Raw genomic sequence first — 14,676 nt, 5'->3', positions numbered from 1 at the left:
ACCGCAGGACGTCCATTATTAGCAGCATCAGTGTCTTAATGTAACACTAAGATGAGCAGTAAGACTTTATATATTGTTAGAGCATGTGTGACCAGTGGAAACTTTAGGTTGAATTTAAGGTGTACAGTAGTATCCAAAAATAAGATTTCTGTTATCATTCACTCAACCTGCTTGTTGTTTCAAATCTGCATAGCAAAAGTAGGTCTTTTCTATACTAACAAACCTGGATGCCAAGTTTCAAAAGAAACAAAATAACAGATTTGGACCAGCATAAGGGCGAGTAAACAATAGGAGAATTTCATTTTTGGGTCAACTACTTTAAGTGGAGATCTGCATACAGTATATCTTAGATTTGGCTCAGGAGCAGATCACACAGTTGGGTGGAAGAGTACTGTAGTCAAGACATGAGGGTTTTTAAAAGCTGTGCAGACAAAGACTTTGCAAAGGCGTGAGAAGACTTACTAAGGGAGCCGCATGCAGTGTGGCGGTAACATACAGAACACTTGTTACTGTATGCTACAATGTATGTAAGACAAGGCTGTCCTGTGCACGTTTCTAAACATCAATCTACACACATAATGCACACTGTGAATTCACGCTCAAACTGATTAGTGTGAAGTGAAAGATTTATTTAGGGCAACATACTTTGTTGACCCTAGAACAAGCCTATAGACCGTTTCATCGGACGTGTGGGCCTGGACTGCAGTTCGCTTCCGGTCTGTAAGCTTACACTTCATATGAACTGTAAATGTATCCCTCAAATCTGATTGGTTGATTGAAATTTTGTCCCAGGGTCAACAAAGCTGTTGACCTCAGAACATCTCTCACTTGGCAAAATCACAAAAGCCTTTCATTCACACCGACCCCACAAACAACAAAAGCTTAAAGAGTACATAACATGAGATCATGATAATCACATTTCATGCCGTGTGTAATGTTGCCGTGTTTGAAAGTAAGCAGTCCGCCAAGTTGTAAATCCGAAGGTGAATGAATAACAAAGTTATTGGCTTGGAAAAAAGGGAGTCAACTCTGAATCACGCAAACGAGTCGTCCCTAATCCGATTCGCTGCGGATTTATGTCACTACACTAGTCCCCGCCTACGTTTTGCTAGGACTGCCCGTGAAAACTTCACTCTTCTCCCCCAAACACTGTAGCTTGTGAGCCTCATTCGCGGTAGACCAATCACAGCAGACTAGACCATCTGACCAATCACATCAGACTAGGCTAGCGGAAAGGAGGGGATTAGACAGATTAATCGCGGAACGCATCATTTGAGAGTCAGTCAAAAAGTAAGGTAAGAAGTTTTTACACCTTCTATGTACATAAACTTGTTAAACATAAACTAGGACCTTAAAAATCCCTAGTTATGTACTCTTTAAACCAAGTTTACTTTTAGATTTACCATGTTCCAAAAAACATCAACAGGGTTGAAATCCTGACATAGAAAATCAGCCTCTGGATAAGCAAACATATCCAAACAACCCTGCTGAAAAGACCAGCTTAGACCATTTATTGAAATATACTGTAGTTGTTAATTGTACAACAAATGTACAAAATTTTGTTTGCACCATTGTTTATTTAACTATTTAACAGCGCTGTGTCAAAAGCAGCAACCCAGCTTCCAGCGAGCTCATGCAAACGCAACTATTTTTTAAATCCTGACTTTTATCCAACGTATGAGAACACGGCAGTGATTCAGTCATCGAGGCTGTGACGTCTGTCAGTAGATCCAGTGGCGATCCCTCCCATGTCAACTTGCCGAATAAAAAGTCACTAAAACATCGTAAACTGTGTGGCTTTGAAACTGTGTTTAGCCAATAGGTGGTGGTTAGCGTATTAAAATAAAAATTATTTGCAAGTCATGAAATGCATTATTTAACAATAATACATTTTAAAAGAGAAACCCGTTTTCATTATTTGTTTGTTCTTTATTCCTTTAGTTTTCTCTTGTACAACATGATAACCCCGTGTCTGATCTGTGCTCAAAATTTAAAGAGACAGTGAATCTTTAATTGAAATCGTGAAATCGCCTTTAAAAATTTGTATGTTATACAACATTTTATGTATGCCTTCGTTATGTTGTAGTTGGAATGGACTAAATAACAAATTATTTTTATAAGCTAAAAAAATATACATTTTTTCATTCTGTTATTACATCACAGTTTTGCACTACCTTTCAATGGTGTCCCACATTATCCCACAAAAACGGATTACCTGTCCCACATTTGGTTTGTTGGGTGGTGGTCACCTGATCAAAAACAACATTGACGTATCTTACAATATATCAGTACAATTTGTTTTGTCTCAAGACGCACACAGTAATGTTTTTTTTTTTTTAAAAACAATTGAAATATCCTCATTTAACTAAGGCCTAGTTCTGGCTTAAGCTAATCCCTGTCCGGGAAACCACAGCAATATGTTTTGAACTTATGCCCTTTGGCCTCATACATTACACTTTTGGTCAACATTCACTACTGTAGTGCAAAAGACGAAACTTGTATTTGTATAAAGAACGTTTACACAAACTCACCTGTGAAAAAAATCATTACACTTAACTTAAAATATTTGCCTGTATTTACAATTGCCAGACGAAACCATCACTACAGAAACAATCCAGTCAAACACTCCTGTCAGTGTAAATATGTGCAATTACATTTATTTCCTCTCATAAGCAAACAGCACTCCATCCACTTTAAATTAACATACAGATTCATTTTCGATCCCCCCTGAGCTTCACTATCTGTCTGTGGTATATTGCATTCACCGGATGAGAACTGAAGCCAATTACTTTTCTATTGTTTAAGAACCTCTGCAATATGTTATACGATGACAACGTCCGATGTGCTTTATGGAAACATCTTATTGCATGATTGCAATCCATTTTCACAGCAGGCACAACTGGCAGATCTTCAGATTAAATGACTCACGTGAACTTGCGGCTATCCGAACAATCCGTACCGTGCATCCCATCAATTATTTAAAGGGCACAAATTGATATCGCAGCCACAGGATCCTCTGGTTACGAGGCAATATTCTCTTACGGCCGGCCATCTCTGTCCAACAGCTGGGGAAAATGTCCAGGAGATGACACGGAGCATGACCTAGCAACCGGGTCACTGGTTTACACAGCGCCACTCACTCCCATTTCACCCCCCCGCCATGTTTTATAGCATGTATCACATGGCTAATCATTTCTAGGCTCCTGCTGATGTCGGCCGCGGTGGACACATGCCATCTGTTGGGACGTTTTGGGGTGACTCTAGAAGGGCACACACATGTTTGTCTCCAACTCTGAAGTGTAATAGAAAATTGTACTTCACAGATTACTGAAAAATTATATATATTTTTAAGTATTCAATATTGCTTGAAAGAGACTATAACAATACCTCTCAAAATGACTTCAGATTGTTGTTACACTTTTTTCAAAGCAAGAAAATAAATATTGTGACCTCCATACAATTTAAACACACCAAGAAGACGTGTAAACAACAGTTCTCACAGTCCATAACGGTCGTGACCCAAGAGGCGCCTCAGCCGAGATCCGACATGAGACCACCCACTACAAAATACCAATGTTACTTTACTCCGATTACAGCACTATATAAATACAGCATATTGCAGAATAAACTAACATTACCATTAGTTTAAACAGAAGTAAGTATTTCAAATAGAATGCATGTATTTAAACTATAAACAAAGGATGTACTGTACTAGTAATGTAGTTTAATCCTACAATGGTGCCAAGACATAACAGCTGAGGTGAGAGACCTCAGAGGTAGTGCTGCTATTAAATTACTAAAAGTTCCCACTGGTTTAGTATTCATTTTCAATGTGATGGCCGAGCACAACAGAGAGTGGGAATAATCCTGATGAAATGGGTGTTGATGAGGGATGAATAGTGTGTGTTTACGGGGATTAGACACTAGACATGTGCCGATATTCGGTAATGCGATTAATTGCGGTAATGGATTAGCACGATGTTGTTATCGCTGGCACTTTCAAATACCGTGAAAATATATCGATTTTTTAGAACGTGTATTTGTTTATTTTTCATCAACCGGATAAAAGTACACTGCGTGTATGCTGCGTAGGAATGCGCACTCTGATCTAAACAATCCCCATGTGGAGATGCCTACGTACGTGTGTTACTCTGATGTAAACAGTACCACACGGAGAGGAAGCATGGCGGAAGGAGGAACGCTGCCGACGATTTATCCCCCTTCTAAAAGGGTGAAGTCTGAGGTTTGGAAATATTTTGGGTTAAAAGTAAGCCAAGTAATGAAATTTGACAGTGTGGCAGAATAATTATTTTAACGTTGATGGAACGCAATAAAGTCATACACTGTCACAAAGTGCGAGTGAATTTGCTGTTTATAAATGTTTAGCTTGCTATAAGAGTTAACACACTGGCTTGGCTTGTTATTCAAACAATAATAATATAATAACATGAATTGTAGTACTAGCGTTGTACAGACATAAGTATATTTAAAAGCAGTTAACAAAAGTTGTTCTTTTGCAGTTTGCACTTTATTCTGTTTGAATAAACTCACTTTATACATCATTACTGTGTGTTGTTTTATTTATATTTAAATGTTTGAGGTTCTCTTTATTATTTAAAATAAAGTTGTTATCAAGAGGAAAACACTGAAGTTGGTTTATATTTTCAACCTGCATTTCTCATAGAATTGAATACTGCGATAATACCGCTTACCGCGATGAAACCTTAATCAATTAATCGCAGCATGGAAATTTGATACCGGCACAAGCCTAATGGGGATATCACCCTTTGGCGCCTCACAGACTGTTACCGCTCTAGACAGCTCCTGTACCGCCTATGCCCCGAACAACCAATCCCCACGGTCACGAAAAACCTGGAAATATCAGATAATATTTAAAGTGGTCTGCAACCTGGGAAAATCCATGAAAATACAATCTTGAAGTACATAATTGTACAATATGGAATATATACAATACGGTTCTGTATGGATTTTTTTAAATATAAATTTCAATAGATAGTAGTTAACAAGTTTATTAGACCACCATATTAAAGAGAAAACACAAATGTTTGAGGAATCTGAGAAAAAAATACAGTATATATATATTATTATTTATTGGGCAAATAACAAACTGAAACAACTAAACGTTTTTAGACTCAAATTTGGGTCGGCACATTCAACTCCTCTTAGAAGTCAGAAAATTACCATTTCTTTTATGGGCTGCAATTTGAAGTTTTGAATTAAAATAGTAGTATTTTCCTGCCTTTCTTGTAAGAAAGTAAATAAAAAAAACTCATGGATAACAATAAAAAAACACAGTGTTTTTAAAATCATGCTTTTATTTTGTTATCACGTTTTTATTGTTTTACTGTGCTATATCTGTATTATTTTGAGTTATTATTATTATTTGATTTATTATTCATATTTAAGTTAGTTAAAACAACCCAACTGCAGTTTAATTGATAATGCACAGTAAAAAAACAAGACTTTTTAAATCTGTTTTTTCAAATGAACTCTTTAATAATTGATTTCCTATTTCAGCATTAGAAACACGGACTAAAGAGCTTACACATGCTGGTGGATTACCAATTAAAGAAACATCAAAATTATCTTGGTAATCACCAATACTGTTAGTTAGGGTTAGGTAGCTGTGGCAAATGCCTTAAATTGGGAGGGGGTCTAATACACTTGTTAAGCACTGTGAATGTACCTCTAGTTACATTTCACTGACAAAAAGGGCCATCTCTATAAATTATTCAAGTCAAAATTAAAATATTAACACCCATTCTCTCTCTCCACCTCTCTTATCTGTGTTTATCTGTCACTAGACTTCAAGAACAAGATTTCGGATCAGTGAAGCGTCCAAGTAATTAAGTCTTCGTATTACTCAGCTACAGATATTTGATCCACACGTGTAAGAGAGAAGACGATCAGAACACAGTGGTTTGGAATCAAACTCCTCCACGTCAACTGCTGGAGACAAACTCGATGTCATGCAGGCCACAGCTTTCTTACCAAGGTAGCACTATCGCACACATCAAAAACGGGATAAGATAACACCCCACACTTCTTTGCTCCTCTGGCCGAACATGTCATGTTATTTTACAGATGACTGGAGATAAAAGACCAAACGGGTGACGGCCATTGATCGGTAAAGATGAGGTACTACAGCACTGGTGATGTTTCGAGATGCAATGACGGCTCGTTTTTTACAGCTGCAGTCTTCAATCTTCATTACCATTCTGACTCGACTACAATTAGCCCGAGAATCACTAATTACATGCATTACCATTATTAGTGGATTCATTATACCGCTTGTTAACTGACTAACATTTTTCAGAGATAAAAGAAGCAATTATGATGCCTGTACTGTAGTCCCACAGCAGAAAACACGTTGGCGTATTTTGTGTGCTGCAAGTCACACAGTTGCTTTTCTGCAAAGCAGAACAAAACAAGCACCGTGCATCAAGGTCAAGCAACGTAAACCTGCCAAACAGCTAGAAAGCAACAGCAATGAAGCAGAGATAACCTTGAAACTCTTTAAGTAGTAGCCATGGCAAAGTGGAGCACATTTGATACAGCAGCGAATTGCAATACGATCGCAATCTATTCTTCCGAATTTCATCTGACGGAAGAAAAGCAGGAGAAGTTGATGTTGTCACCGGGGTACATCTGGAAGATGTGGAGGTGGAGGCTATGAGGAGAAGGTCGACCAAGCTATTGATTATCACGGACATCTCACGCCCCCTCTCTCCGTGACACGCTTGTTAGGATGAGGGGCACGTTGAGCAGCCGGCTGATCCAACCTCACGGCAATTTCTGCCCACCGCCGTCACATCCAATACAAGCCTGTGCAGAGGCGTCCCTGACTAGATCTAAATCCACAGCTGTCCCGCTGCGATTTCACAACTTTTCTGAGAATAATTCTTGTGCAATCCTCCATTTTGAAAGCATGTGTGGATTCACATTTTTTGCTGCCTTCATTTTTAAGTACAATCAAATTGGCTTTTTAAGTCAATTCAACTTAATATTTTACTTTCTGTCATGTAGCCTAAATTTATTTGGTAAGTTGAAATGTCTTGTAAAACCAATTAGACTGTACTTAAAAACGTATTATGAAGTGTATGGACTGTTAAAAGTCATTACAGCTAACTATTTGAAATTTTGAAATGTTTTACATTACGCCAAATCATTAAAATACGTTTTAAAATATTTTTTAATAAATAATTAAAATAACTTTTTAATGAAAATTTTAAAATAAATGTTACCTTATTTTATAAGTTACAGCAACCAACCACTGGCCAAAATAAAAAATAATTAAATGACCTGTAAAGCCAATTTCATTTAACTCAAAATTAAGCCATCAAAAATAAAGTAAATATTAAAAAAAGATAATATATATATATATATATATACACATAAAATAAAATATCTTTTACTATTTCAAATTGATGTGATACTGAAATAATAATCAACTTTATAAATCTACTACTTCTGTGACAACTGCCAATCGATGCCAAACTGACATTCTCAAGCTTGGTTTCTTTTTAATAAATGCCTCCAAAACGAGGATGCAAACTATTTATTTAGTTCCTAGAATCTGGGAGGTTTACTGAACCCTGGCACGTCGTGTGAAAAGCAGATTTGTACATCTCAGTTGACGGCGATGAGCTCTACATGTCCTTAGCGGCTTATTAAAGAGTGATGCTGCTATTTATTAATATTTTGTATCCCACAAGCTAAACCAGCGGTGAAAAGCATTGTGTGTGTGAGGTGAACGCATCTACTCTAAATCCCACACATGCCTGTACGTCAGCCAGGGCACCTCTCAGCGTTGGGAGATGTTGGCAGAACATTAGACGAGAACATGCTAGGTGTATGTTTTGGCCTAGGGGTGAGAGTGTGGGCTGTTGCTTTTCTGTCTCCTAATAAAACCGTCTCTTTACCGTAGGTGTATTACAGAGTTTTGTGCACTTTGTTTGCCTAACCTCACACACACACACACCTGCAGCATTCTCCAACTCTATTTTGACTAATTACGCAAATGTATGTCAGCTGAAGCTGCCAGTTGACAGCGTGTAATGTAAACTGCCAGTTGTGTTGCCATGGCGTGCGGCTGTGCTTTTCCACGTCCTGTAGCTCAGGAAGCCAACAGCGCACACCATTCCAAGCACTGATGAATATTTCAGTGTTATGCCTTTGGGAAGGAGAAAGATCAATTCTTTAACCTCCGTCGTGCCTCTCCTTCCCGTTTGATCTCCTTTAGCGTGTCGTACGGTCCCAAAGTCTTCCGGTTTGGCTCATCACGCCAAACTGTGCCAGTGGCATCCACGATGGATAAAAGCAAATGCAACTCCACTGTGAAACTGTGTTTGAAAATATAACATTACTTACGGTTAATAAAATGGCACTATTGTCACCAACTGCTGACTACGTCAGTGGATTTTGGATATTTAGGTCTGGTTTCACAGACACGGCTTAGCTTAAGCCAGGACTATCCCTTAGTTGAATTAAGATATTTATGTTGCTTTTATAAAATACATTACTGGTGTGCATCTTGAGACAAAACAATGGCACTGATATATTTTAAGTTATACCATGGTCTGTTTGAATACTGGATTCTGATTGGCTGGAAGGTGTGCATTAAAAGCCTTTAACGCACTGGTAGCTCCTGTCAGTCTGATTAAATTTAAAATTTACTGACAAAATAACCGTCATTTTTATCTGTTTGATCTAAAATGACACTGTAAACATCAATAAAAGCTTTAATTTGGCAAATAACCATGTTATAAGCGGGATAATCCACGGCTAGCCGTGCATTAAAGGATATTAATGCACTTCGTGGAGTCAACTAGGTTCTTCGCCTCCACGTCGTGCATTAAAACCCTTTAATGCACTGCTAGCCGTGGATTATCCCTTACATATTTCTGGGCAAGTTATATTCAGTTAAGACATGTCACACGTTCATTTTAGTCTGGGACTAGCTTTAAGCCTTGTCTGTGAAACCGGGCCATAGACACCTAAGCCACACTTAAAAATATTTAAACGTAACCCCATTCAATAAAAATTCGACAATACGAGAGAAAGCTAAACAATGATCAAGTTCGAAAATAAGTTTATTAAACAAATTTGTATCTCTGCACTGAAAAATAATATAATACCAATTTAAACTTTTCACTGCGAGATCACATAACAGTACGAGTCTAACAAACGCTCTCTTTCTCTCATCTTCCATTTATAATTAACACAAGCCCCCATGTCACCCGCTACGAGATCCTTTTCATTGTTATTTAGTTTTCTTTTATTACTATATACTTGAGTTATGAGACTTATTGACATTCAGACATTATTAAGTAAACCTCATCAGCCGGATGACACAGGAGGGCTGGCACCTTTGACCTCTCCGCTAAGAAATCTATACGAAAGGCTTTCCAGCTCGCTTCTGTTAACATCGATTCAGCCCCGTGTCTCAAATTTCCTGAAAATATGATGAGATATTGTCTTTGCTCAATCTGTGCGATAGGCAGGTAACAGTAATGTGATCGCTTCCAACAACAAAGAAGGCCAAGAGGCCTGCACCCATTGACTTTGTATGGACACAAAACCAATGCAAATGAATGAGTGCCGTCGCTGTTCGGTTAACAACATTCTTCAAAATATCTTGTTTTGTGCTCTGCGGAAGTAAGTAAGTCATACAGGTTTGAAATGACTAGTTGGTGAGTAAATGATGACAGAATTTTCCTTTTTGGGTGAACTATCCCATTAAAGTGCATTATTAAAATGACATTTTTTGCTTATTATTTTTAAACTAAGGTATAATTCAAACTAACATCCTGAGGTAAAAAAACATTTTGCCACTACGACTGAGTTAACTTGAACATGGAACATTCCTTTAAGCTTGCTAGCTGGAAAACATCCTGCGCCGTAAAGACGACAGCCGGGTTGTGACAGAGGGCTGTGTTGAAAATGAGAGCTGCTAATTGGGTGAGAGACTCTCGGCAGCAAAGGTTCCTTCTCGTCTAGAAGGCCTGTAATAATGTCCTGTGTCCCTTCACTCCCGAAATAGCGTCCAAGACTGCAGAGCGCCTCAGTCCTGCCCAACAGGTTACCCGACTGCATGTGACTCGCCAAATATAACCCGAAACCTTATCACATCCCTCCTCGCTGGTAAGACATGCACTCAAATCAGATTTATTTATGGAGCCAAAAAGCATCTTTTGAGACAAAACAACATACTTGACGCTCATTTAAATGACAGCCGGAAGACAATCCAGTCATGCTGCAAACTCGTGTGGGAAGTAAGAATTTTATGAATTTATGGGGTGCCAACCGCATGATCATTGGAACAGCACTCAGACTCTAAACGCCTTTTTTCTGTAACACCGACCAATTAAAGAGGAATCATGTTGGTAAACGCTGACACTATGTTCTGAACTTTACCGGAAAAGGTCACACTTTTGTAGCGCCCTTTTAATATCGCAGAAGGTAGAGGTACGACAACATTGTGCTCGTTTTAAAGAAGAGTTTAATAAAACGTTTAACTGAACCCTGAGGGTTTATGCCTAGAAAGTACACTTGTTTTTATTTCTAAGGGAGATAGTACGATCTAACAAGGCACAAAAAGAGAACAGATGGCAAGGTGCATTCAACACAACTAATGGCATACAACAGTTACATTTACGCTGCGAAAGTGGTAAAGAACTGGCATAAAAAAGGTACTATTTCAAGGGAATTCGTAAATCAAATTATGAGGTGGCTAATTTCTATAAATTCGTACGATCTTATTGGTACGTTTTAATATGATTTGCTTTCGCATCAGTGATGTTAGGTTTAGGGGAGGGGCTTCAGCATTGCTTTATTTCTCATAATCGTACATTTTTGTTTGATTCCCATTGTACAAATTCATGCGAATTAGCCACATCGTAAAATAGTTACGAATTCCCGTAAAATCTGAAAATGTAAACTAAATTTCAAGCAGGTACAAAGCATCCTTACCTCAGCTGTGTAAAGACATCTAAAATGTATCACTTCCAAGATCTCTTTTTGGCTCGACTATTTATGATCGTAAACTTTAGTCTAGAAAATAATAATTGGTCGCTAATAATTGGTCAACAATGGTTATTGCACTGCAATCTACATTATCATGTCATTGACTAAATAATAGGGATGTAACGATTCACCGTGAGCCGGTTGAAAATCGATTATATTATGTGCTATTCAAGCCGGTTGAGATATTATTTGAATCGCAATACATGTTTTGAACAGCAGGGGCCGCTGTGTTTACTGCAAACTTGGAAAACGTGGATATGTGGATATTTCTAAAATGTAAAAAATTTCAATAAAAGCACAGACAAAGTCTTAGTTTGTTTATTTTGAAGAGATTTTCTTATTATTCATTTTTTACTTGATTTAGAATTCGATTTGGAATTAGTTTTGTTACTTGACATAAAATATATTTTATTTTTCTTTCACAAAAGAAACGTGCAGCATTTAAGAAATAATAAAAGGGCAGTTGTTAATTCCTAATTTGTCTCAACTCATCTTGTAAAACTAAATCGTGAATGAATCGTATCGTGAGATCAGTATCGTGAATCGCATCGCATCGTGAGCTCAGTGAATCGTTACATCCCTACTAAACAATGTCTTCAAATCTTTCAGGACCATTTTTCAGTAACAAGACTATGACAAACAACATGATTACATTTTAGCAACAATTTAATAAAACAAAAATATAACTACAAAGCCATCCTTTAAAACCCAATAAATGTAGGCCTACATCTCATTTCTAAAACTAAAAAGACATCTGTTACACAGAATTACTCGATTTTAATCCAGTCACCTTTCCTAAACTTCACCGGGGAACTTTACTGTCATTTCACGAGGAACATTCTCGATAAAGCGCAGCACCATCCAGATGTCTATGGCACGCTACATCACTCAATCCATCACTGAAGTGAAAATACCCAACAGTGTCATGATGGCACTCCAGTGAACGTGGCTTTGGATTATAATAAATATTCATTCATTCTGTTGAATGGGTTTAATGCTGTGCTTGCAGTCTCTGAGGCATCAGACTGCCATGCAGTTTTAATACTTTCTATCACGTCCGAGGGAGTCGACAATGCAACTGCGCGCCATTCAGCGCCATTAACCACTCGAGGAGCTGAGATAACATTTGTGCTAACAGGTGTTAGCGTGCCTCTAGTGAAATGGCTCAGCAGCTTAGGTGATTCAAATAAGAGCAACATGCAACTGCGATTTGTTGCAGGGAGCTGAGTTTCGCATATAGCTTTTATGCTATGAACAAAAAACATAAAAGCTGTGATGGTCAGCACGGTTGGTCTGAGCACACATCTTGGGTCTACAGTTGACCCTATGGCTAAATCCTCAAAATCATTCAATTAGCATTCCCCCAAGGCCAGGCCATACAGACCTCTCCAATCGTTCCCTCTTTCCAGCTGTTGGCGTGTCATTCTTCAAGATTTGCCTTGCTTTCGCGCGGCAGTCACACAAACACACACTCACGGCAGGTCTGGCCCACACAAGCAGCGGCCTGCTCCCGTTCACTCACCCTTTTGCCCTCCTTCCCTGGTGCTCCTGGTTGACCGGGTAACCCAGCATCTCCCTGGGGAGGAAGGGAAAAAATCAGTGTTGTAGTTCTGAGCATTTCAGTACACAAAGCTGGCTGGTCTAAACGTTTTAGTTTACCACCTGTTCACGGTCATTATTCGCCTCAAACTAAATGATCTGATTCAGAAACATGAATGTGAATATGACCACACAGCAGCTGGCTCTGTCTGGACTGCTCTATATCGCAGCGTTTAGTAAAGTGCTGATAGACAGATGTTCAGATGGCATGTTCACAGCACAATCACGGCTGGGGAGGCGCAATTATGAAGGGAAGGCGAATGTAATGATCTGAATATGTGCAAATTAAAGTGAGGTTGAAGTGCTTACCTTTTCTCCGAGAACACCCTGGAGGCCCTGCACAAAATAAATAACAAACATTGTGTTGATCCACAAAATGGTTGATTTTAACTCGTGATTTAATCTAAACACAAAAATTTCTGATATGCAAATAGTATAAAAAATAAGCAGCTTAAAGGGATAGTTTACCCCAAAAGTTATTTTATCATTTCATTCCAAACCTGTATGACTTTTTCTTCCGCAGAAAACAAAATATATTTTGAAAATGTTGGTAAACAAACACACTCTACAAAATGTTGGGTTAAATTAACTCCAAAAAAACGTTTATATTTGACCCAACAATGGGTTAGAACAACCCAACATTTTTGAGTTGAAACAACCCAGCATAAGTTTATTTGTAACCCAATGTTGGGTTTGTCCATTTTTGACCCAACATTGGCTTAAAACCCAACACTGAGTGCAACATCGGCCCCCAATGACATCCATTGTGTGAACACAAAACTACTAAGACATTTCTCAAAATATCTTCTTTTGCGTTCCAGAATCATACACTGGTTTTAAAAAACATGAAGGTAAATAAATGATGACAGAATTTACATTTTTGTCTAAACTATTCCTTTAATAAATGATCCTTTAGCTCAACTGGCAGCGCACTGCATTAGCAGTACAAAGTTGTGGATTCAATAAGCAAGAAACAGCTTTTCAAATAGCCGTCCACTGTAGTGACCCCTGCGCATGAAAGGGTTAAATACGGTGTGCAGTAATATATTTCGAACACTTGATCCTTTGAACATCAGGACATTGATGACTCAATTACCTGTGATGCGATTACGAGGTCACGCATTACAACACAGCTGGCATTTATCAACAGCATTACTGTATAACACGCCATGGCCAATAAACTTCTGCTATCTGGCATCTTCATTGTTGCCGGTTAAAGGCACAGCAGTACCATTATGAAATATGTTGTCGTCTACCATTTTTGATGGATTGAGACTGAGAAAGACTTGACGTGTCATTTCCAGTATGCAAATTTAGTGAGCATGGATTGCTCACAGGTATTTAGGGTGCATTCTGAATTGCTGGGAGGATTGGGTTTTGATGGGACTAAGTGTCTAATTCACAAAAATGGCTGACTCACATGCTAACATACTATATACAATATTGAACTAAAGAGGACTGAGACTGAGACTTTGCAAGTGTCCTAATAATACATTTACGGTACATAAAAATCTAAAAAACAGGCACTGGTGCAATACCACTTTCTAAAAAATGCAAAACAGACCCCTGAAAAAAAAATTGACACCAAAATGAAAATTGTGCCTCATTTTAAACCTTTCTTTACACAAAAGAAGATATTTTAAAGAATGTTATGTTGGTTCCCATTCACTTCTATTGTACGGACACAAAACCAATGGGGGTCAATGGGGACTAACGGTTCTCTGTTACCAACATTCTTCAAAATATCTTATTTTGTGTTCTGCAGAAGAAAGAAAGCCATACAGGTTTGAAATTGCAAAAGGGCGTGACAGAATTTTCACTTTGGGATCTCTCTAAATGTGTCTTGCATTTCTAAATGTGATTGTCTTTACCTATGGAAGCATATTGGTAGCTATTTTCAATTTGAAATGCAATACGCAAAATGGCAATGCAGTATGCATGTATGAAAATGCAATTCCTAATGTTCAACCTGTTAATGTTAATGCATTTAGGGAAAATAACATTAGAATTTTAATTTTGCTACAGTTTTGC

At 38.1% G+C, this 14,676-nt stretch overlaps 1 protein-coding gene across 6 annotated transcripts in view; it reads right to left on the bottom strand.

Annotated features, from left to right (window-relative positions):
- Nucleotides 1-14,676, bottom strand: part of LOC130559201 (collagen alpha-1(XIX) chain) — a 129,440-nt gene that overhangs the window by 70,826 nt on the left and 43,938 nt on the right. For 5 of the 6 annotated variants that reach the window (XM_057342138.1, XM_057342140.1, XM_057342142.1 and 2 more), the window contains 2 exons: nt 12,955-12,981; nt 12,569-12,622 (listed from right to left, as the gene is read on the bottom strand). The exons of the other annotated variant lie outside the window; for it this stretch is intronic. In XM_057342138.1, the coding sequence (XP_057198121.1) occupies nt 12,569-12,622; nt 12,955-12,981 (81 nt within the window). The remainder of the gene's footprint in view (nt 1-12,568; nt 12,623-12,954; nt 12,982-14,676) is intronic. 6 annotated transcript variants of the gene reach the window in all.

This window comes from Triplophysa rosa, linkage group LG9, assembly GCF_024868665.1.
Source record: "Triplophysa rosa linkage group LG9, Trosa_1v2, whole genome shotgun sequence".
Taxonomy (NCBI): Eukaryota; Metazoa; Chordata; class Actinopteri; order Cypriniformes; family Nemacheilidae; genus Triplophysa; species Triplophysa rosa.
This window is presented reverse-complemented; position numbering and strand designations above follow the sequence as displayed.